Here is a 23571-nt window from a genome sequence, read left to right as displayed (position 1 = left end):
AGTGCTTTCAGCTGCAGAGGAGTAAGGGATGTAGTTCCAGAGCAGAGAGTGGTGTTTGTGGTCACTCCAAAGTTCCAGGGCACTGAGAAGTACTAGCACTTATGACTGCTTGGGTGCTGGCGTAAGGACCAGAACACAGAGCAGAAGAGCAGTAACTATACCTCTCCCCCAATCACCCCACCTTGGAAACACCAAAAACTTGCAGACCCCCAAAACTAGCTCAGAAAATACCAAAAATAATGATGATGATGAGGATGGTACCCTTAGGACGTACATTTTTAAAATACCTACTATGTGTCAGCACTGTGGCAGGTACTAGAGAAACAAAGCCCCAAATGAAGCTTGCATCCTGACCAAGGGCACATGGAAGGGTAGGGGTAAAGACGACATTGTCAATTGTTAAAATCTGCACTGTATTTTTCTACCTAATATCTTTCAGGTCTTTGAGTATTGACCAAAATTTCAATTAACTCAACTGTAAGAATTGTTTGGTATTGCTAGGTACCAAACAAAAGAGAAAAAAAAGACCAAGAGAAAACAGTTCCAGACATTAAGGAACTTGCATTCCACTGGGGGATAAAAACTTTTCAAAGACAAGTAAACAAGATAGTTTGAGAAAGGGAGAACAGAAAGAATTTGGGGGGAGGGGAATGAGAGTCAGGCAGCTTGGCTGAATCAAGTCAAGAGGCATTTAATATGCCTATTTACCTAGCACTTAGCTAGGTACTGGGAATGCACACATAAACAAAAAGAAAGCCCATGCTTGTCCTCAAGGACCTTACATTCTGAGGCAGACAGACAGAAAAGGGAAATGGACAAATATATGAAGCATTGGAGCAGCAAGAACTACCAGAATTTTAATCTTGTCTTCCAGACTTAATGTGTGACTTTGGGAAAGTCACCTCACCTCTCTTAGGGTGCTAAAAAAGAGGGGGTACCTCTTAGCAGAGAAAAGAGATACTACAGGTTCAGAATGAAACATACATATTTTCTGAGATGCCAATGTGTGGATTTGTTTTGCTTAAACATACTTATTACAAGAGGGGAGCCAAGTCACTCAGTTCCTATTTCCCTCAATTTCTCATCTGTAAAATGGGGACATGCTGGAAAAGTTTACAAAATGCTTTATAATATGACCTCATTTTATCCTCACAACAATCTTGATAGGTAAATAAGTAGGTGCTATTATTATCCCCATTTTACAGATGAGAAAATTGAGGCAAACAGAGGTTAAGCAACTTTCCCAGGGTCACATAGCTCATTAATGTCTGAGGCAGGGTTTGAACTCACATCTTCCTGACTCCAGGTCCAATGCTTTATGCACTGAGTCCAGTTCATGAAAGAACCGCAAACCATGGCACTATCCTAGCTGTGACAAAGGGTTCTGTTAAAATAATCTGACTTTTCTTCACCTTCATAGTTTAATCACTTAATTTCAACTCCCTGCTGCCCCGGAGGAAGTGGGGGTGGGGCAGGTCTCTAAACCTTGAGTAACACTTTGAGGTCCCAGCAGTCTCTCCTCTGAAACTAGATTATCCTGCAGCCCTTCCAAGAGGACATTCCCACCCTACTACACCTAGAGCCTCCCTCTACCCCTCCTCCCCTTATTCCTCCCACCATTCAAGATTTACAAGATGTCAAAGTGGGTAGGGGTTATTTGTCTAGCCGAGCATCTTGGAAAAACTAAGAAATCTGATAAACTAATGTGGGTTAATAGGAAAGAGCTAGAGGCTTTACTCCTAGAGTTTAACAATTTTGGTCTAGGCCCCTACCCCTAATCAATATGAATTAATTGATCAGATTAGCTAGCTGACATTTTGATTGAGGGTATTTTTCCATCCGTAGGCCCAGAATCACAAAGGAACAACCTGAGAAAAGATCACCTGGATTCATTTAAACCTGGGTGATTTTAAGGACCTTTCAGTACCTGCAGCTCTGCAAGTACTCTGGTCTCTCCCCACCTCAGAGGAAGGAGCGATTATTGTGAGACACCTCAAACTCTTCTCAAGAAAAGCACTGTCACATGTCTGATCAGCCCTCTCAGAAAGAGGAGGAGGAAAGGGAGAGAAACAACATGTAGATTTAATGAGTGACTGGTCACCTTCTCAAGTTGCCCCATGTTGCTCCATTTGCCCTTCATTTAAAAAATAGTAATCATAGCCTATCCACCATCCTTAAATGAGTCACACATCTTACATCCAACACCCCACTAGCAGTCCCATAGGTTTCGCTGACATAAAACATTGCAAATTTATTACACTTTTCTGTTTCCAAACTCCACAAAATGTCATCTGTCTATGGCCCACAGGTGTCCCCCACCTAATGTCAGGTGTGCACCTTGTGGAACAGCTGTCAGCTCATTTCTGATTCAGTTTGTATCATCTTTTGGAAATTATTATTCTGGGTGGAATTCTGCTTCCTAGGGTTTAAATAGCTGTTCTGACTTATTTCAGAATTCAGATGGCCAGTGAGAGAAAAAAGAATCATTCTTCACATAAGGCAGAGTCTCAGAGCACCATGATAAGTGGAAGACATATTCTGCCTCGGGGGTGGAGAGGTAGGGAGAGGGATCCAAATCCTTTCTGAATGGTGGTGTTAGGAAATGACACTACTTTATTTATTTTAGACCTTTGGCTTTTATTGCTGTTCAGAGGTTTTTTAGTCATGATTCTCTATGACACCATTTGAGGTTTTCTTAGCAAAGACAGTAGTGTGGTCTGACATTTCCTTTTTCAGCTCCACGAAGAAATCAAGGCAAACAGGGTGAAATGACTTGCCCAGGGTCACAAGCTAGTAAGTGTCTGAGGCCAAATTTGAACTCACTGAGAAGACTCCTGGCTCTAGGTCTGGGACTTTATCTACTGGGTCACCTGGAGACTTATGGCAACTCACTTAAACATCAACAAACATTTTCTTGTGTCAAACAGGTACAGACTTCATCATGGGATACAGAGACTGGGGTTCTGTCCTTGAGAGATTTATAGTCTAAATAGGAAAAGAGGAATTACTTGAACAGAGTTTGCCTTCTCTCCATATGTGCACACTCCTCCTGAAGAATATTTCTTTGGGCATGCTGGGAATTGCTAACAAACATTACTGGCAATACTTCCTGATTCACTTCCCTCTTCTCACCCTTCCCACACACATACTTACTTAGGTTTTTTTTTTTTTTTTGAGGGACAGGTTAATTATTCAGTGTTGCTACAATTATTTAGTGGAAAAAGCACCAATGTTGAGAGTCAGAGGACTAGTTCAAATCCTACCTCTGATATTTCTCACCTGAATGGCCTTAATACCACTTACTTTAGGCTTTAGTCTCTCTGGCTCTCCATTTCCTCAACTATAAAAAAGAGGTGTTTGGGATATATGTGTGTGTGTGTGTGTGTGTGTGTGTATGTATATATATACACATATATATGATACATATATATGTAAGGTCTTCCCTGCTAAATAATTTTGTACTTATTTGTTTACACATGCCATCCTTCCCAAGAGACTGTAACTCCTTGAGGACAGATATCTTTATTTTTGTCTGGTTCCTCAGGGTCTAGCACAGTGCCAGAGAAGAACTTCAACATTTGCTAAATTGAACATGAACCTGAGCATTCACTGAATGCCAGCAACACTTTACTGAATGATTTTAACTCATCATTCCTGGCTTACTCAACTTGAAGAGGATGGAAACAAGAAAGATGTTAAAGTTCCCTTTGGCCAAATTGCAACTTCCGGCTTGCAAATCACTTGGCTTGCAATCAGTGCAGAATCTCAAGATTTCCAGAGCTGGAAGTGAGGTTAGTGGCCATCTAGCTCAACCTGTACCCCTCCCCAAAGACCTCTCCTCTACAGTAAGGCTGACAATTGCTCATCCAACCTGTGCTTAAAGACTGACAGTGAGGGTCCCCTCCCCCTCCCAACCTCCTGATTCCCCTTTGGGGCAGGTCTCCATGCTAGAAAGTTTCTCCTGACCATCAAGGTTAGATTTGCCTCTTGGTGACATCTACACACGGTTACTGGTTGGCCCTCTGGGGTAAAACAGGAGAAAAGTCTAATGGCATTTCTCTAATAGGACAGGCCTTCAGATGGACTGTAAAGCTATCATGTTCCTTCCCTCATTTTTTTCTCCTCCTGGCTAACCATGACCAATTCCTTCAGCAGTTTCTGACAGGGGAGGGACTCCAGTGCTACAAATGGGGCTGCCATGCTAACGCCACAGAGCTCAGTCAGGATGGAAAGGACTGCAAGGGTCTGGAATGGAGAAAGGGAACCAAAACTGAGCACAGGCCCCAGTTAGGTGAAAGGAAAAAATACATGGAAAACAAGGAAGGCACTAAGTGGAAAGTGGGCACTTCATCAGTTCGCTGATTCATCTGTTTGGAGTAGGAAAGGCCCTTGACAGAAGTTGGAATTTCAAGGAAGGAAGAGTCATGCATTAATTTTTTTTCTTGCCTTCTATTTTAATTCTTGCAAAACCCAAGGACATGAAAGTCTAGAAGGTTGGAGCAAAAGGAGAGGAGGATAATTTGTCGCTGTTGGAGACAGGAATCTCTCGAAGGCCTGGACTGGGGGAGGGCTTTCAGGGAGGGCCGGAAGGGTTGTTGAGGTCCTTATTTCGCGGTCCTACCTTCTACAATACCTTCTGTTATCTCAGGGTAGGTTAGGGATAGCTACAGCCTCCTTCCCGTGGGTACAGGAAACACACCCAGAACGCATTAGCGAGATAAGCCCTTCCAGGGTAATTCAAGCTGTGTAACATGGGAAGCAGATTTTCCCTCCTGATCAGACAAGCACATAAAACCGAGGGCATCGCGTCGATATATACACTGGCTACCTGCTCTCCCCATGTCCCTCAGGCCAGTGTCTGTGCTAAGGACCCAGCACAGAAAATGTGTGATGCAGAACTGATGATTCAGAAAGGCCTTCCCTCCCATCCCTGACTACCTGTGTGACCTTGGGTACCCCAAGTCATATGCAGCCTTCTCAAAGCCATAGGATGTTAGGAAGTTGCATTGAGCCAGTTCCGTTTTAAGGTGGACAGAGGGCCCCAGAGCCCCAGCAGATGGTGACAAGCCATTTCGAGCGCCCCTCCTCCCCACCCGCAAACATCTAGCAGTCAGGGTCTTAGGAAACAGAATGAGGTGGGTTTCTAGACTGCCTGGAGGGAGACACACGGAGACTAACACCCCTATCAGTTACTGAACCTCTATTCGGGAAATTCATCTTCTGGCAAGAGAAACTGCTTGGGAAACAGAAAACCAGCTGGCAGCTTTAAAGACAAAACCAAAAATCCCCCAAAACCCTAGGGGGCGAAGCATTGGGCTACGGGGAGAGAGTGAATGCGGCCGGGGCCTCAGCCTCCTTAGCAGGCAGGCTAGCTAAAGCTCCCGGCTTGGGTGCGCCCCAGGGACGCGTCTCCAAGCCGGGGCTGAAAAGGAGCTACGAGGGCCGGGCCGCTGGGAGGGCGCAGGGTTGGGGGCTCACCAGCTGCTGCGCGCTCCTGAAGGTGGCATCCAGCAGCATCAGCTTCCAGGGATCGGAGATGTTGGCGGGTAGGGGGATATACACGTAGTAGGCGAGCAGAGCGATCAGGGCGGCGGAGAGCATGCAGAAGGAGCGCAACCTCGCCAGGCTCAGCTGTCCCATCACCGCGGCTGCAGAGAGAGGAGGTGGGTGGGTGGGCAAAGGCGGGGAGGGGAGAAACCGCAGCGCGGAGGAGAAGGCGCAGCAGCAGCAAGTTTCTGCAAGGTTACGGCGTTCTTCCCTGGGTTTCTTAAAACCTCCGGGAGCCAATCAGCGGCGGCGCTCGGAGGAAGTCCGAGAGCTGACGCGCCTCCTTCGGGGTGTCCTTGCAAACTGTCAGTGCGCGCTGAGGCTGGCAAGAGGGGTGCGCTCGCTCAGCCCGGCGCAGCGGACTCTGGAGGACAGCGCCGAGTACTGCAGTCCCGGGTGCAGCCTGGGCCCTGGCGGCTCACCCTGCTCTCGGGCCCTGGGCTCGGGCAGCAAAGATGCGCCGCCCTCCTCCTCGGCAGGTGGCCCGGCTTTGCTTTGGTTCCTAAGGCAACGAAAAGAAAGACCTCGGGCTCCGCCAATCCAGCGGGCCCCGCATAGAAAGAACATCCAATGAACAGCTTCTCGGTACCGTTTGCCAACGGCAGCAGAGGAGAATTAGAACCCAAGCTTTTCTGTTAAAGTGTTTTTAACAGATGGCTGGCGGAGTTTGCCTTGGTTCTGGGAAAGGACGAGAGAAGTTTGGGGGCTTGGTGCGGTCATCACAGCAGGAACACACTTCAGGGTCAGGCTCCCATCTGCCTCAACAACTACTCAAATGAGCATAAGAGATAATAAAATATCTCTTAAATGGGCCATCACCGCGCCCGGTAAGGAGTTGGTCCTGCCTATCTAACACGGTGTCTGTTTGACTCAATGCATTAGTAATGAAGGTAAGAGACTCTCTGAGACCTACACCAGTGGGCTTTGGAGCCTGGGATTACCTTAGTTTCCAGATGGACAGCGGGAAGGGACCTCGGAGGCCATCCAGTCCAGTCTCCTCCATTTGTTGATGAGCAGAGAGAGACCCCGGCGCCAGGGAGGTGCTGGGCATCATAGGCAGAGCCCAGGTTCTCTAAGTCCTTAACCAGTCATCTTCCCACCCTTTCTTCATCTACTCAGTTAAGTATAGCCTGGTTCCACCGCAGAATGAGAGATTTTTTACGGCTGGGACTATTCGTTTCTGTCTTTGTAATCTCAGTACTTGGGGCTTGTTTTAAAAAATGGGTGTTGATTGACTGATTCCTTCAAGAAAGGATTGCAATTGGAAGGCAGGAGTGAGACTGAAAATTAGAGATAGGGAAAGACTAGACCACTAGGAAAAATTTGGCTTCAGCAGGGGCATCTGTGTGTATAGCTCTATTAATCGTCCTGTTGATAAGACAGTGGGCTTTCCAGAGCATTTAGGGAGAAATTTCATTGGTGGGTTAAGAAAGAAAAATCAAAGAGAAAATGATTGTTAGGTATAATGAAAGGAAGCTGCCAGGTCTTTCAGATAATTTCATAGATACCGGGAACTCCAAGTAAGGAAGCTTTCTGCACTAATGCAAATGACAAATTCACCTAACTTACACTCTTACAGCGTTGCCTTGGGCACTGAGTAGTTAAGTGATTTCCTCCCAGCTCAAACAACTTAAATATGTATTTTAGATTCCAAAATGGCTGACAGCTTCCATTTAATTACCTAACATTAAGCATGGCTTAAACATTTATTTTTAAACAGCATTAAAAATCATAAACAGTCCCTGACCTTATTTGAGGTTTTCTTGGCTTTAGTGATTTGCCATTTCTATCTCCAGCTCATTTTAGAGACTGAGGCAAACTGGATTAAGTGACTTGCCCAGGGTCACAGAGTTAGTAAGTATCTTTGGCTGCATTTGAACACATCCTTCCCACTCCAGGCTTGGCAATCAGTCTATCTACTCCCCCACCTAGCACAATGTCTGTCATATAAAAGCTGCTCCACAAATGTTTGTTGATTAACTCCAATTTAATTTAGCTTTTATTAAGCAACCGCAATATATGAAGAATTTAATAAATATTTATTGGACTCCATCTAAGGTATGTTGAAGGAGTTCCCTTCCAATGGTTTATATCACAGGGGTCTCTTAGTGAATTGAATGAGAAGAGTGAATAATTGTAACACTCTCAGAGGTCCCTTCCAGCTGAATATAAAGTACAAAGTGGGGTAGCTAGGTGGTGCAGTGGATAGAGCACCAGTGTAGGAGTCAGGAGGACCTGAGTTCAAATCTCACTTCAAACACTTGATATCACTAGCTGTGTGACCTTGGGCAAGTTAACCCCAATTGCCTCATCCTGGGTCATCTCCAGTCATCCTGATGAATATGTGGTCACTGGATTCAGATGGTTCTGGAGGACAAGTGAGGCTGGTGACCTGCACAGCCCTCCCTCACTCAAAACAAAGTCAAGTGTTAAGTCATGTCATCATTTCTTTGATGGCATGGTCTTCTTCGGCAACGAAGGATGAACACACAGTACAAAGTGCCCATGGAGAGTGTTCCTGGGGATAGCCAGGCTAACCTTGGACAACTTAGCATTTTCCTGTTTCCAACCTAGCTTCAGTTACATCATTGTTACCCTGTTCCTTTCCCATAGGGCAAGGCACAGTGCTCGGTGGGAGTTTCCAATTCATTGAATTTCTGTGGGAGGCAGGGACTTTCCCTTGACCTCTGCCTGATTTACTTTTCCCCTACTTTCCAGGAACTGCCCTCAAGGTGGGTGTGGTGTCTTGAATTTGTGTGCTATTTCTTGTACAGATACTTCTGAGTTACCTGGAACAATGGATTCTTGTTATAATTGATGTAGACCTCACTGTCCAAATGATTTGAAGATGTTCTTCAACTTCACATTAAAAAAAGAGAAACTGAATAGTCAAAAGCCAGAAAACAAAAACCAGGTAAAATGAGGAAAAAATTTACCATACCAGATATATAAAAGATGAGTTATGGAATGCTACCAAGACAGTCTTGCAACAGAAAAAAAATGCTAACTCACTAGTCCCCTGAAATCTGACAGGATTAGAAGTAGAAGACACCTTTCTGAAAAGTGACTTAGTCCTAGATCATAGATATAGAGCTCCAAGGGGCCTCAGAAGTCATCAATGGTCTTATTTTTCAGATGAGAAAACTGAAGCTTCAGTTAAGTGACTTACCCATGGTCATACAGCTAAAGAGTGTCAGAGACATTATTTGAACCCAGGTCTTCCAGATTCCAAGCCCAGCACATTAGGCCTTATACCATCCAGTTATTGTTTTATGATTATTTGAACTCATGCCCACTAATTTTAAATCTAGCGCTCTTGCCACTGTGGCAATAGTGAAGATTGCTTTTTTGTTTGCCCAAATCTCTCCCATTCTAAAACTAAAACCAGAACCCTTCACTAGACTAGAACAGCACCTGTTCAAATTATAGTTCTGGGTCTCTCTTCCTTTTTTCATCCATACTCCCTGAAAAAACTGTCAACGTTTGTTTCCTCTTCTTCCTTTCATCTCCCTCTCTCCTCAACACTTTGCACTCTTGGCTCCCTACATCATCACTCAATTGAAAATGATTTCTACAGTTACCAGAAATCTCCTGATGACCAAATCTCATGGTCTTTTCTCAGGTCTTGTCCTTCTCTATCTACTTCCTTTTATATTCTTGACCACACTTCACTTGCTAGACATTCATTCTTTCCTCTCTGGGTTTTCATAACACAACTTCGTCCTTAGACTTTCCCATCTCCTTTGTACCTCATCCTCCATATCATATGCTGTACTAGGATGCTCGCCAGAGTTCTGCCTATGTCTTCCTCTCTTTTTTTCTTTACATTCTTTCTCACTTTCTTTCTATAGGTTTAGCCTATAATCTCTATGCAAATAACTTACAGATAATACTATATATAATATATGCATACTACACACATTTGTGTATTATATATGTATATATGTGTTGTATTTGCATGTATATATCTATGTAATACATAGACAGCTCCAGTTTTCTCACCCAGGCTTCAGTTCTGTATCACCAATTGCTGCTGTATAAAACAGAGACATTTCAAACTCAACACATTGAAAACTGAACTCATTATCACACATCCCTGCAAATCTTCCATTTTTCCAAACTTCCATGCTTATGATGAAGGTACTCCCTTCTTGCTGGTCTCTCAAGTTTGTAACCTTGGCATTATCCTCCACCTACCAGTTTCCTTCATCTCCCTTATCCGATTATTGGCCAAATCTGGCTGTTTCCTGGGAAGATGTAATATTGTTGTTGTTCAGTTGTGTCTGACTTTCAAGTCCCAATTTGGGGTTTTCTTGGCAAACTTACTGGAGGAGTTTAACATTTCCTTCTCCAGCTCATTTTATGGATGAGGAAACTGAGGCAAACAGGGTGAAGTGACTTGCCCAGGTCACTCAGCTAGTAAGTGTCTGAGGCCAGATTTGAACTCAGGAAGATGCCTCTTCCTGACTACAGGCTCAGTACTTTATCCACTGTGCCACCTACCTGCCCAAAGACGTATAAACTGATGCAAAGTGAGGTCAGAAGAATTAAGAGAACAGTCTACACAGCAACATCACTGCAAAATGCCATAAGGATAAGCCCTGACCCTTAGATGCCAGATGCCCAGATCCTTAGGTACTGAATTGATTTATTTTATATAAAATCCATGGACTATGATAAGTCTCCTCACACATTATTCCTGCGTAACATCATTTCAATTCATCCAATGTCTTTCAAGTACATTTGAGATGATTTAAATTAGATTTTTCTGAATTTAAAGTCTGTGGTTGATTAATTGATTCCCAGTCTCCTGACAGGGTTGTTATTATCTTATTGGATAATAGATGCTAAAACAGGTGAGGTGATAGATTGAGTGGCCTCCTGCCCTCATGATAACATGTTGAATGAAGCATATATTTAAAAAGAAAAGTAAGCTGTACATAATAGAGTTTGGCAATTTTAGAGATAACCCTTTCTGTTTTACTGTACATATGGAAATGCTTATTTATTTGATATCGGTTAAATACAGAGTAAAGTAGATCAGAAAAATGATCTCTTTAGCAAAATGTGGAGAATTAATAAAATTGGAGACATGAGAAACTAATATAGCACAACTATTAAAAAAAAATCCCACCACATCTTGATAGTTCTGCCTTTACTAGATCTCTTGCATGTAGCCCAGTTCTCTCTACTTCAAATAGCTATCACCGTAATTCAGGCTCTCTTTGTCTCTCTCCTAGATTACATCTAGGTTTCAATTAGTGTGAATCTCTCACTGGTCACCTTATTTGAATTCACTCTACATATTTTCATTGGGATGGAAGCAATGACCGTATTTCCCACGATTATAATTTAGAATAGTGCTAATGCAAATACATGGCACCACTTCTCAGATTCATTATTCACTCTAATTGGGATCCAGCTGGATCAGAACAGCCTCCTTACCTTCTCCTCACTCCAATCTATCTTACACACTTTCTGCTGCCAAAGTCATTTTCCTTAAGTGTAGATCTGACTTTTTTTTTTTTTGAGCTATATGCTTTTGGCAAGTCATTTTATTTTATTTTATGTTCATTTTGAATTTTTTTTATTGATTTATTTATTTAACTTTTGACATTCATTTCCACAAAATTTTAGGTTCCAAATTTTCTCCCCATTTGTCCCCTCCCCCCACCCCAAAACCCTGAGCATTCTCATTGCCACTATCACCAATCTGCCCTCTCTTCTAATATCCCTCCCTTCCCTTGTCCCCATCTTCTCTTTTGTCCTGTAGGGCAAGATAACTTTCTATACCCCATTACCTGTATTTCTTATTTCCTAGTGGCAAGAACAGTACTCGACAGTTGTTCCTAAAACTTTGAGTTCCAGCTTCTCTTCATCCCTCCCTCTCCACCCATTCCCTTTGGGAAGGCAAGCAATTCAATATAGGCCATATCTGTGTAGTTTTGCAAATGACTTCCATGATAGTTGTGTTGTATAAGACTAACTATATTTCCCACCATCCTATCCTTCCCCCCATTGCTTCTATTCTCTCTTTTGATCCTGTCTCTCCCCAAGAGTGTTGACTTCAAATTGCTCCCTCCTCCCATTGCCCTCCCTTCCGTCATCCCCCCCACCTTGCTTATCCCCTTGTCCCCCACTTTCCTGTATTGTAAGATAGGTTTTCATACCAAAATGAGTGTGCATTTTATTCCTTCCTTTAGTGGAATGTGATGAGAGTAAACTTCATGTTTTTCTCTCACCTCCCCTCTTTTTCCCTCCACTAAAAAGTCTTATGCTTGTCTCTTTTATGAGAGATAATTTGCCCCATTCCATTTCTCCCTTTCTCCTCCCAATATATTTCTCTCTCACTGCTTAATTTCATTTTTTAAAGATATGATCCCATCCTATTTCATTTACTCTGTGCTCTCTGTCTCTGTGTGTGTGTGTGTGTGTGTATGTATGTAATCCCACCAGCTACCCAGATACTGAAAAGTTTCAAGAGTTACAAATATTGTCTTTCCATGTAGGAATGTAAACAATTCAACTTTAGTAAAGTCCCTTTTGACTTCTCTTTGCTGTTTACCTTTTCATGCTTCTCTTCATTCTTGTGTTTGAAAGTCAAATTTTCTTTTCAGCTCTGGTCTTTTCATTAAGAATGTTTGAAAGTCCTTGATTTCATTGAAAGACCATTGTTTCCCCTGAAGTATTATACTCAGTTTTGCTGGGTAGGTAATTCTTGGTTTTAGTCCTAGTTCCTTTGACTTCTGGAATATCCTATTCCATGCCCTTTGATCCCTTAATGTAGAAGCTGCTACATCTTGTGTTATCCTGATTATATTTCCACAAATGTAGAAGCTGCTACATCTTGTGTTATCCTGATTGTATTTCCACAATACTTGAATTGTTTCTTTCTAGCTGCTTGCAATATTTTCACCTTGACCAGGGAACTCTGGAATTTGGCCACAATGTTCCTAGGAGTTTCTCTTTTTGGATCTCTTTCAGGTGGTGATCAGTGGATTCCTTGAATACTTATTTTGCCCTCTGGTTCTAGAATATCAGGGCAGTTTTCCTTGATAATTTCATGAAAGATGATGTCTAGGCTCTTTTTTTGATCGTGGCTTTCAGGTAGTCCCATAATTTTTAAATTATCTCTCCTGGATCTATTTTCCAGGTCAGTTGTTTTTCCAATGAGATATTTCACCTTATCTTCCATTTTTTCATTCTTTTGGTTTTGTTTTGTGATTTCTTGATTTCTCATAAAGTCATTAGCTTCCATCTGTTCCATTCTAATTTTTAAAGAACTATTTTCTTCAATGAGCTTTTGAACCTCCTTTTCCATTTGGCTAATTCTGCTTTTTAAAGCATTCTTTTCCTCATTGGCTTTTTGAACCTCTTTTGCCAATTGAGTTAGCCTATTTTTAAAGGTGTTATTTTCTTCAGCAATTTTTTGGGTCTCCTTTAGCAGGGTGTTGACTTGCTTTTCATGTTTTTCTTGCATCTCTCTCATTTCTCTTCCCAGTTTTTCCTCCACCTCTCTAACTTGATTTTCAAAATCCTTTTTGAGCTCTTCCATGGCCTGAGCCCATTGAATATTTATTTTGGATGTGCGGGGTACAGAAGCCTTGACTTCTGTGTCTTTCCCTGATGGTAAGCATTGTTCTTCCTCATCAGAAAGGATGAAAGGAGATATCTGTTCACCAAGAAAGTAACCTTCTATGGTCTTATTTTTTTCCCCCTTTTCTGGGCATTTTCCCAGTTGGTTACTTGACTTCTGAGTGTTCTCTCCACACCCACCTGGCCTCCAGATCTGCCCAGCCAGCACTTGGGGTCTGAGATTCAAATGCTGCTCCCCAGCCTCAGGGCTTTAGGTGAGGGCGGGGCTGCTATTCAGTGTGAGATTAAGTTCAGATGCTCAGGTGGGGTAGGGCCACCACACGGGGCTCAGTTCCCTCAGGGGGTTTATGGGGAGACCTTCGACAATGGATCAGGGCTCCTGCCTGCTTTGGGAGCCCTTGTCCGCTGCCGCCTCTGCTGCTGCCTCCCAAAGGGGCCTGAGTTATGGGGACACCCCACTCACCTCTTGGTGAGCTGGAAAGACCCTCTCACTGACCTTTGGTGTCTGTGGGTGGAGGGACCTGTGCAGACACTGGAGATTCTGTCCCTGAAGCCTGCTCAGATCTGCTCCTCTTGGTGCCGCGCAGCCAAGGCAGGGCTGGGCTCTGCTCCGGGTCCGGGGTGCGACGGACCTTTCAGGTCAGTTTTTCAGGTCTCTCTGGAACAGAAATCTCCTCCACTCTGTTGTTCTGTGGCTTCTGCTGTTCCAGAATTTGTTGGGAGTTCTTCTTTACAGGTATTTTATGGGCTGTGGGTTTGGAGCTAGCATGTGTGTATCTTTCTACTCTGCCATCTTGGCTCCTCCAGATCTGACTTCTCTACTCAATCAACTCCAATGGCTTCCTACTGCCTCTAGAATAAAATATGTCCCCAACCTATCTTTCCAGTCTCACTGAACATTACTCTTCCACCTACACTTTGAGATCGAACTGGCCTCTCATTTTTCCACCCAGACCACTCTATCTCCTCTCCTTTTGCCTTTGCACTGGCAGGGCCACATACCTGGAATGTGCTCCATCCTCTCCATTGCCCCATAGAGTCCCTCTCTTCCTTCAGATTCAGTTTAAGCACCATCTTCTTCATGGAACCTTTCTCTATTCCTGAAACTGCTACTATTCTCCTTCCCAGACTACTTTATATTTAACTACTTTTTATATATTTGTACACATATATTTGCATAAGTTTCTAAAAATCAGGTTGCCTGAGGTTCATCAGTGTTGTATACCAGTTTCATGATGGCATGCTTGCATGGGCTCTGGAAAATGGATGGTACTCTCAAATTTTCCCAGTCACCAATGGAGTGAAGCAGGGCTATGTGCTTGCTCCCATGCATTTTAGCATGATGTTTTCAGCAATGTTGTCAGGTGTCTTTCAACAAAGATGAAAACTTCATTAAGGTTAGTTACCACAATGACATACTGAAATTCTTCAACTTGAAAAGGCTACAAGCCAAGACTAAAGTGGAGGGAATGTTGGCTCGTGATTTTTTTATTCACACATGATTGTGCACTTACTGCAGCCTCTGAGGTTTAGACCAACAAAGTGTGGCTAGAATCTCTGTGGCTTGTGCTAATTTTGACTTAACAATTAACAAGAAAATACAGATTCTCCACCAGCCAGCATTACACCATCCATACATGTAACCATGGGTTACAGCAAATGAAGAAATATTGAATGCTGTGGTTAAGTTCACTTACCTTGGTAGTATACTTTCTAGGGATGGTTGAGCTATTTCATTGTTTGGGAGGCTCTCAAGGAAAGTATGGGAGAGAAGAGGTATTAGACTCCCTACCAAACTGAAGGTCTTCAGAGCTGTTGTGTTGACCTCATTGTTGTATGCCTGTGAAACCTGGATAGTCTATCAGTACCATGCCAGGAAAATGAAATGCTTCCACTGGAATTGTCTTAGGAAGATGCTGACGCTCACCTGGCAAGATAAAATAGCAGACACTGAGGTTCTTTCTTGATCTGAACTGCCAAGCATTCAAACACTACTGTAGAGAGCACAACTCTGCTGGGTGGCCACATTGTTCCAATGCCAAATATGTTTGCCTAAATGACTTGTTTTATAGAAAACTCACACAAGGCAAGCACTCATGTGGTGGTGGGGGGTCAGAAGAACCTCTCCAAGGACATTCTCAAGGTCTCTCTGAAGAACTATGGAATTGATGACATGACATGGACATGGAGATACTGCCAAAGGACTGCCCAGCATGGCGGGCCCACATCTAAGAAGACTCTGTGCTCTATGAGCAAAGAATTGCAGTAGCTCAAAAGAAATATGAGATGCACGAATTTAGAGACATCACCACTCCAAATGTTCACATTTGTGCCTGACCTGGGATAAAGCCTTTTGATCTCAAATTGGTCTGATCAGCCACAGTCAGACATACTGTACCTTGGCTCCAACAAAGTGATGTCATTTTGGTCTTCTTCAGTAACCGAGGATGGGGCAGCTAGGTGGTGAGGTAGATAGAGCATCAGCCCTGTGGTCAGGAGGATCCAAGTTCAAATCTGGTCTCAGACACTGGTCTGTGACACTGAGCAAATCACTTAACTCTGATTGCCTCCACAATAAACAAACAAAAAAGGACAACCAACCATATATTTGTATGGATTCACTTCTTTTCTGTAGTAAATGTATATGTGCTTGTCATCTTCCTCCATCAAAATGTAAGCTTCTTGCAAATAGGGTTTGTTTAATTTTTTTGTACTTGTATCCCTAGTGCCTAGCACATAGTATTTAATAAAGTATTTGCTTGACTGCTTGGACTAGATCTTGTCCCAACTCAGCTTCTGTGATTCAGTTTGAACAGTTATTAGATGCAGGATTCAAACCCAGATCTTCAGACTACCAATAAAGGGGGGAGGGGAGGAAAAGGGGCAGAGTTCTGCTGAATGGCCTATTGTGATGAAATTACTGTACAACCAATGTTGGACAAAAGAAATGCAGTCCCACTTTGTGTAACCTGTGCAGGTAGGGGATGACCAAGGGAAGGTCTTTCTCTCTTACCAGGTGATAAGATAAAAATCTGATTGCTATTTAGAATATGCAAGTGTTTCCCATCCTACAAGTCATAGCTCTTTGTGCAGCTCTAAGTCTGGGGCCGTAGAGAAGGAGCCAGTCACCTTTCCGCCATTATTTGAAAAGGGATCTGACTGTTGGGATGAAACTTCTCTTCTTGCCCTCATTTTGATTGATTGATCTTCTTACTGAGTTTGAAATTTTGAAGTACCTTGAGTTGATCAATAAAAATACAGTCTTTATCTCCAAAATGCCAATTTAAAAACATTAACTGGATGGCCAGGGAGGTCCTAAAGTGTTCCCTGTGTAGCCTTTTTTTTTTTTTTAATAGCTGAGATTAAGAGATCGCATTAGCTAATTTGCATTAAGAAAAACACAAAAGGCCTGACCCTGAGATATGGACTCTATTAATTTCATCAGAGAGAGAGAGAGAGAGATAGACAGAGACACAGAAGACAGGAGAGAGAGAGAGAGAGAGAGAGAGAGAGAGAGAAGCTAACAACAAAAGTTAGGGATCCAAAAGGCAGCCCCAAGAAACACTTAGGGAGAATTTGTCCCAAACAATGCCCCAGAACAGCATCCAGAATTTCAATCAAACTCCACAAACATTTTAAGCTATTTTATACCAAGCACTGCTGGGTCTTAGGCATAAAAATATAATAAGCGAAACTGTTACTTACGTTCAGCCAGGGTACATCACAGATAAGACCAGATCAAGACAAAAACATTTAAAGGAAGAGTCCTAACAACTGTGGAGACTGAGAAAGGCTTCCCATAAGAGGGGATGCCCAAGCTGATTCTTGAAGGAAATTAAGAAGGGAGTGCGTTCCAGGGCAGCTTGTACAAATGCCCGAAGTTGTGAGAAGGAATGCCTAATTGGGGGACAGGTAGCCCAGTAGATAGAGTCCTGGACTCAGAGTCAAGGATGCTTGCATTCATATCCTGTCTCATATACTTACTAGCTGTGTGACCCTGGGCAAGTCACTTTACCTCTGTCTGGAGGCTTTTCAGTTCCCTCCTTTGTAAAACAGGGATAGGTTTCACAGGATTATGAAGATCAAATGAGATAACTCTTACAATGCTAAATAAATGTTAGCTATATTAGCTAATAGACTATCTTGGCTAGAACAGAGGTTGAGGGGGAGTAATATGAAATAAATATGAAAGGTTAACTAAAGCCAGATGGTGGAAGGTTTTAAGTACCAAGCTCAGCAATCTGTATTTAGCTTAGAGGCAGGGAATGAAGCATGTACATAGGAGTGAGCCAGGCAGAATTGTGTCTTGGAAAAGATTGGCAGTTTTGGGAAGGATGCATCGAATAAGTATAGACTATAAGCAGGGAGATCAATGAGGAAGCTATCACAATAGCCTGCCAGGTGACCTGGGAAATTCTAGTACGTTACTGCTGGTGCTTCTGAGTGGTGCGAGCCAGCCTCTATTAGGAAAAGCAGTGTGGCAATAAACAATGAATCACAAAAGTAATCTTACCCAGTAATTCCACTGCCAAGACTCAGAAAAAGGGGAAGAGGGATATCTGTACCAAAAATATTCCTTGCTTTTCTATTCGTAATAGTGAAAAAAGACAACAACAACCTCAAAACTGGAAACAGCCTCTGTGTCTAACCACTTGAGTATGGCTGGATAAATGAGGGTATGTTAACATAATGTAATACTACAGTACCGCAAAAATGGTAATTATGACATAAAATATTAGAAGACCTATAGGAAGTGGTGAGTGAAATCAGTAGAATCATTTCCAGCAAGAAGTGGTCATCAACTGATCTAGGGTAATGGCCACTGGGGACAGGTGGAAGAGGAGGACTGTGAGAGTTATTTGTAATAGATGGAGTAGAGAAGGTGAAGAAGAGAGAAGGTTCAAAAATGACTAGAAGACTGTGAACTTGGGTTAGAGAGAAGATGGTGGTACCCTTAACAGAAAGGAAAGTTTAGAGAAGGGACTGATTTAGGGAGAAGGAGAATAAGGTCATTTTAGTCATGTGAAGATATAGATATGAATGAAACAGCCATATTTTCCAGATGTCCAGAAGGCAGTTTCATAGCAGACCTGGCATTCAAGAAAGAGATTAGGAATAGATCTATACATTTAAGAGTCATCTGTGTTGAGATGATAGTAGGAGCCATGAAACAGATGAAATCAGCAAGTCAGAGAGTAGATGAGAAGAGTATCCCGGATGGAATCTGGAGGGGAATCCATGCTTAGGTTATAGGAAATGAATGGATAGATATGTTCTTTGAGGATAGGGACTGTTTTTGTTTTCTATCCTAACTGGTAATCTCCCAGTGTCAAACAAAAAGTTGAGAAGGCCCCCCACACATACAGGTATATCATGTGGTGAGCTTATAGGGGAACATAATTTTCATGGGAAGGACAGGCATGGGATAGGTTGTGATCTTCAGTGTTGGAGGGCACATCTTTTTAATGACTCTCTCCTTTCTCTCTTTCTCCCACCCATGTCTCTCTGTGTGTATATACATATGCATACACACATACATAAATGCATATACATGTATGTATATATACTTGCATGTATATTCTTATATTTGTGTGTATATATATCTTAAATATACATTGTAGCATTTTAAGTCTTAACAGTGCCTAGCCCAATGCATTAGACAAAGGATAAAAATAGGAGTCAGATGTATGATTTCACTGGCATAGAGCACCCCGAAGTGAAGATATTCTTTCTAATAATACAGTCACCTTCTCTCCAATTTATAATCTTAGGGAGATGCTCAGAGCACTGAGAGGTTAAACAGTATATCCAAGGCCACATTTCCTGTAGGTATCAAAGGGCGGACTTGAAGCCTGATCTTCCTGGCTTGGAGGCCAGCTCTCCATCCACTACAATATAGTATACTCTTTCACAAAGTAGACATTTTATGCCTACTTGCTAGATTGGATTGGATCCAGGTAGAGAAAGACTATGGGATGGTTAGGAAGAGAGGACAAAAACAGAGCCACATCCTGGAAGCCTTTCAAGAGGCTCATGGTAGGATGAGGTCTTCTGCATGGTCAGTAGAGAAGTCAAGCAGGATCAGGACTGAGAAAGGACCATTCCATGGAGCAACTGCCAGATTATTAGCCACTTGAACAGAGCTCTCTCAAGACTAATGGTGTTAGAAGGCAGATGATGAGCAGATGCAAAGTGAGGAAGTGGATGCCTCATAAATGTAGAGGATTTTTTCTATGTGTTTCACTGTGAAAGGAGCAGCAGCTATGGGAGAATGGTAACCAAGTAAAGGATGGCAAGCCTCAGGAGGCAAGGCAATAGGCATTTATTAAACTCTTACTAAGTGCAAGGCACCATGATAAATATTACACAGACAAATATAAGCATAGAAAAAGAGCAAGTGAGTGAGTGAGTGTGTGTATGGTGAAACATTGCAACTTTTTACACTGCTCAGTCAATTCTTACTGAAATCATAAGATCATGAATATAGGGCTAGAAGGGACCTTACTAACCATTCAGTTAGCTCTCTCATTTTATAGGTGAGAAGACTGAAGTCCAAAGAAGGGAAGCCATTTGTCTAAGGTTTTACAAGTAGTAAATAGCACATCTGGGATTTGAACCCAAGACCTTTGATGTATCTCTCATATACATTTTATTCAAACCAAAACATGAGACACATAGTCTGATAAAATTTTTTAAATTATATACATGTACATATAGAAACATATGTAAAATGTGTATATACAGAGAGAGATACCATATATATGTATAGGTACACACATGTACCTATACATATATATGTGTGTGTATATATGTGCATATAAATTAGTTTATGAGGATAATGGGGGACAGAAGATTTCCAATGAGGGCCACTTTGGCAAATCCAGGACATATGATCTCTGCATTTAATACTTCTTACTTTACATAACAGCAAACATGTGTATAGAACTTTAAGGTTCACAACGTGTCTACATGGATTACATCACATTTGATCCTCCCAATGCCCCTATGATGGAGATGCTACTATTATTCCCATTTTAAGGATGGGGAAGCTGAAGTCTAGAGATATTAAGCAGCTGCGCCAAGGTCACACAGCTAGTAATCATCTGAGGCATGATTTGGACTCATGCCTTTCTGACTACAGGGCCCACACTTTAGCCACTACCCCACCTCGCTGCCTTCATCATCAATCCCATTTGTAATCGTCTAGTAAGAGGGTTGCTATAGAAGGGCTTCCCTTTATTTCCTGCTTCTAGAATATCCAGACAGCTAGGTGGCTCAGTGGATAGAGTGCTTTCCACTATCAAACTTGGCCTCAGACACTTACTAGCTGTGTGACCTTGAACAGGTCACTTAACCTCAGCTACTCTTAATCCACTGGAGAGGGAAATGCAAACCACTCCAGTGTCTTTGCCAAGAAAGTCCCATGGATAGCAATGGTGTGCTGTGGTCCATCAGGTCATGAAGAGTCAGACTTGACTGAATGTCTTGGGATGTATATTTTAAAGTAATGTGATATTTAATAGTCTTGACCCAAAGAGAGCTGTTTCCTAGTAATTTTAGATAATCTATCCACTATAAGTTGATATATCATTTCTAAAATGATCTGTGTTAATCCTCAAAGTACAAATAGAGATTAATAATGAGTGTCTCATCGGTGGCTGTTAAAACTTAATTATTTCACAGATTAATTTCTTCACAAATGATTACTTAAGCACAGCCCAGGTGCTATCTCCTACACAAGCCCTTTTCTGATTCTCCCTTTCCTCCAGTGATTTTGTCTATGTAATCTGGGCTTCAGGTCAGTCTCCTTAGGGGACTGATGAGAAGCCAACTTTCCCTGGTAGGTCTGCCTTACAAATTCTATTCTCCCTGGAACAGAAAGCAGGAAGCAAGAAAAAGAATATCTCCCTTTTCCAAGTCCCTCCCTTCAGGTAGTTGTTCTGCTTTGGGTTTGCCATCCTCTCTATCAGTGAGGAGTCTTAGGCAAATGGACTCAAGCTTGAATCCTGGCTTAAAGGTATTTGATTTTCCCCATTGGTATCTCTCAAACCTTCTCTCCCTGTTCTGGTCCTCCCCCTTTCCTCATCCCCACACATAATTACTTTGAGAGCAGGTGTGGTTTTTATTTGTCATTATATGTCTAAGGATATCTTACTCAAAGCGGGAGCCTGATAAGACCTTAGCCTAAAATGGCCAGGGTCCCACACTGCATCCTGGGCCATCTCTAGTCACCCTGATCAATATCAGGCCACTGGACCTAGGTGGCTCTGGAGGAGAAAGTGAGGCTAGTAACTGTGCACAGCCTTCCCTCACTCAAATCAAAGTCAACTAAAAGTCATGTCATCATCTTAATGTCATGTTCTTTTCTAGAACGAAAGATAAACCGTCTTGCAGTTTTGTTATTGTTTGGTTGTATAGGGCTCATCATGATTTTATTTGGGTTTGTTTGTTTTTTTTGCAAAGATACTAGAGTAGTTTGCCATTTCTGTCTTCAGTTCATTTTGCAGGTGAGAAAACTGAGGCAAACAGGGTGAAGCGACTTGCAGGAAGATGAATCATCCTGACTTCAGGCCCAGCACTCTATCTACTGTGCCACCTAGCTGTTTAATAAACACTCATTGAATTAAACTGAGTACTATAAATTGATGAACAGCTGCTCTTTTTAGTCTCAGAGGGAAGGGGAAAAATGAGTAGTGAAGCCATCTTCCTGCTGAGTGAGAGCAAATGGTAATGACAAAAAGGCTTCAGGAATCTTTCTTTATGGGTACCTTGTAATGGGAGTGGAAAGGAGCACTGAGAACTTCATAGGAGTCTGAGAACTTCACGAGTGAACTGAATTTGGGCATATTAACAAGCCAAAGGTAAAGTCTCTAAACTAGACAAAGCATCTAGAAGGAAAATTTTTTCTTAAAGAGTATAAGGAGAGGGAAAAAAAACTCAAGGAAAAAAGGTGACAATTTCTATGCATGTGATCCTAAGGGTCTTGACTTCTATCAAACAGTATCATTAATTGCAGGACAATATGTAAAACTTTTTCTGGATGAGTTATTGATCAAATCATGACTTGCAGAGTCTTGGGCAGTAAGTCACACATATAACAGCTCCTTTGTCAACCTGTGGATAGCATTCTGAATGAAAGCTTTGTTCCTTGGTATATGGACTCTGGCTGTAAGTGGGTAGTAACTTGCCTTCAGAGGGGTCTAGCATGGGGAGAGCATCGACTCTGATGCATGAGATTTGATTTTTTTAAGCTACTACTATTTAAAATATGGGTTTGGTTTTTGGTTCTTGTGAGTGGTAAGTTATTTTGTACCAAGCTTTACTGGAATTTCACTTGCAAATTGACTTGCAAATTGAATTTCACTTGCAAATTATCTAAGACAAGTTTTCAATTTGCAAAGCACTTTACATGAACTATCTCTTTTGGTCCTCATAGCACCTCCACCAAGTAGGTATCATTATTTCCTCCACTTTACAGATCAAGAAACTGAGAATCACAGAGGTAATGTGATTGTCCAGAATAACACAATGGCTTGCACTGTTTCTTCTCTTGCTTTTGCTGGAATACTGACATAAGTCAGACCAAAGAGAACAGACAGGTTCTCATTGAGTAGGGAAGAGGTGAGGGAATAGCACCTTTGGGGTGCCAGGTTCTATGCTAAACACGTTACAAATATTATCTCATTTGAGCCTCACAATGAGATGCTATTACCCCCATTTTACAGTTGAGGAAACTGAGGCAATTAGAAGTTAAGTGACTTGTCCAAGCTTACACAGCTAGTAAGTGTCTGAGGTTGGATCTGAATTCAGGTCTTCCTGATGCCAGGTTCAGAGTTTTATCTATTGTGCCATTTAATTCCCTCTAGTATATTTTGAACACACCTGGCCTCTGTCAATTCAGCCAACCAAAGAGGCTCCTTTTCACCATGTGCTTAGCACACTGGAAGCACTTAGAGAAGGGCTGTGCATCCTCCAAAGACCACGTGAGAACTGCAACAGTTAAGCATTCTCTTCATGTCCATAAAGTCAGGACTCAGTCGCCAATTAGACATCTGTTAGATACCAATTCTTCTGAGTTCCAAGTCATACCAGATCCCAAGTTTGATGACTCAGGCTGAACTGAGATCCTATCTTCACCTAGAACCCCAATCCAGTCCCTGTACTGAGTCCCAGGATAAGGGTTCTTCCAGAATTATTGCTTTCTTGGGTAGCTGAGTCAAGCAGCTAGAGCACTAGAGAGGGAGCTGAAACAAGGATCTAAACAAACTCAAATTGTATACATCTTAGAACTCCTGAGTCTAGACAAAAATCTCTATTACCTAAGGGATTTTGGAATTTGAAAGAGCAGCAAAACAATTTGGTAGATGTTTTATGTGCTTTTTCATGTGGTGTTCTGTGGTTATAATTTCGTTTTATTTGCTGATTGAT

General features: G+C 42.3%; 1 protein-coding gene and 1 long non-coding RNA gene across 2 annotated transcripts in view; one reads left to right on the top strand and one right to left on the bottom strand.

Annotated features, from left to right (window-relative positions):
- NCEH1 (neutral cholesterol ester hydrolase 1) overlaps window positions 1–6000 on the bottom strand; it is a 49639-nt gene extending 43639 nt beyond the window's left edge. The window contains exon 1 of the mRNA XM_072618461.1: window positions 5479–6000. Within this exon, the coding sequence (XP_072474562.1) occupies window positions 5479–5640 (162 nt within the window). The 5' untranslated portion in view covers window positions 5641–6000. The remainder of the gene's footprint in view (window positions 1–5478) is intronic.
- Window positions 6001–6062: 62 nt separating this feature from the next.
- On the top strand, window positions 6063–21771 carry LOC140510118 (uncharacterized). The gene is made up of 3 exons (XR_011969103.1): window positions 6063–6437; window positions 8322–8461; window positions 21639–21771. It is a non-coding gene; the product is annotated as an uncharacterized lncRNA (long non-coding RNA).
- The last annotated feature ends 1800 nt before the right edge of the window (window positions 21772–23571 follow it).

Source organism: Notamacropus eugenii, chromosome 6 (genome assembly GCF_028372415.1).
Source record: "Notamacropus eugenii isolate mMacEug1 chromosome 6, mMacEug1.pri_v2, whole genome shotgun sequence".
NCBI lineage: Eukaryota > Metazoa > Chordata > Mammalia > Diprotodontia > Macropodidae > Notamacropus > Notamacropus eugenii.
The sequence above is the reverse complement of the archived record's forward strand: the minus strand, read 5'-3'. Positions and strand labels throughout refer to the sequence as shown.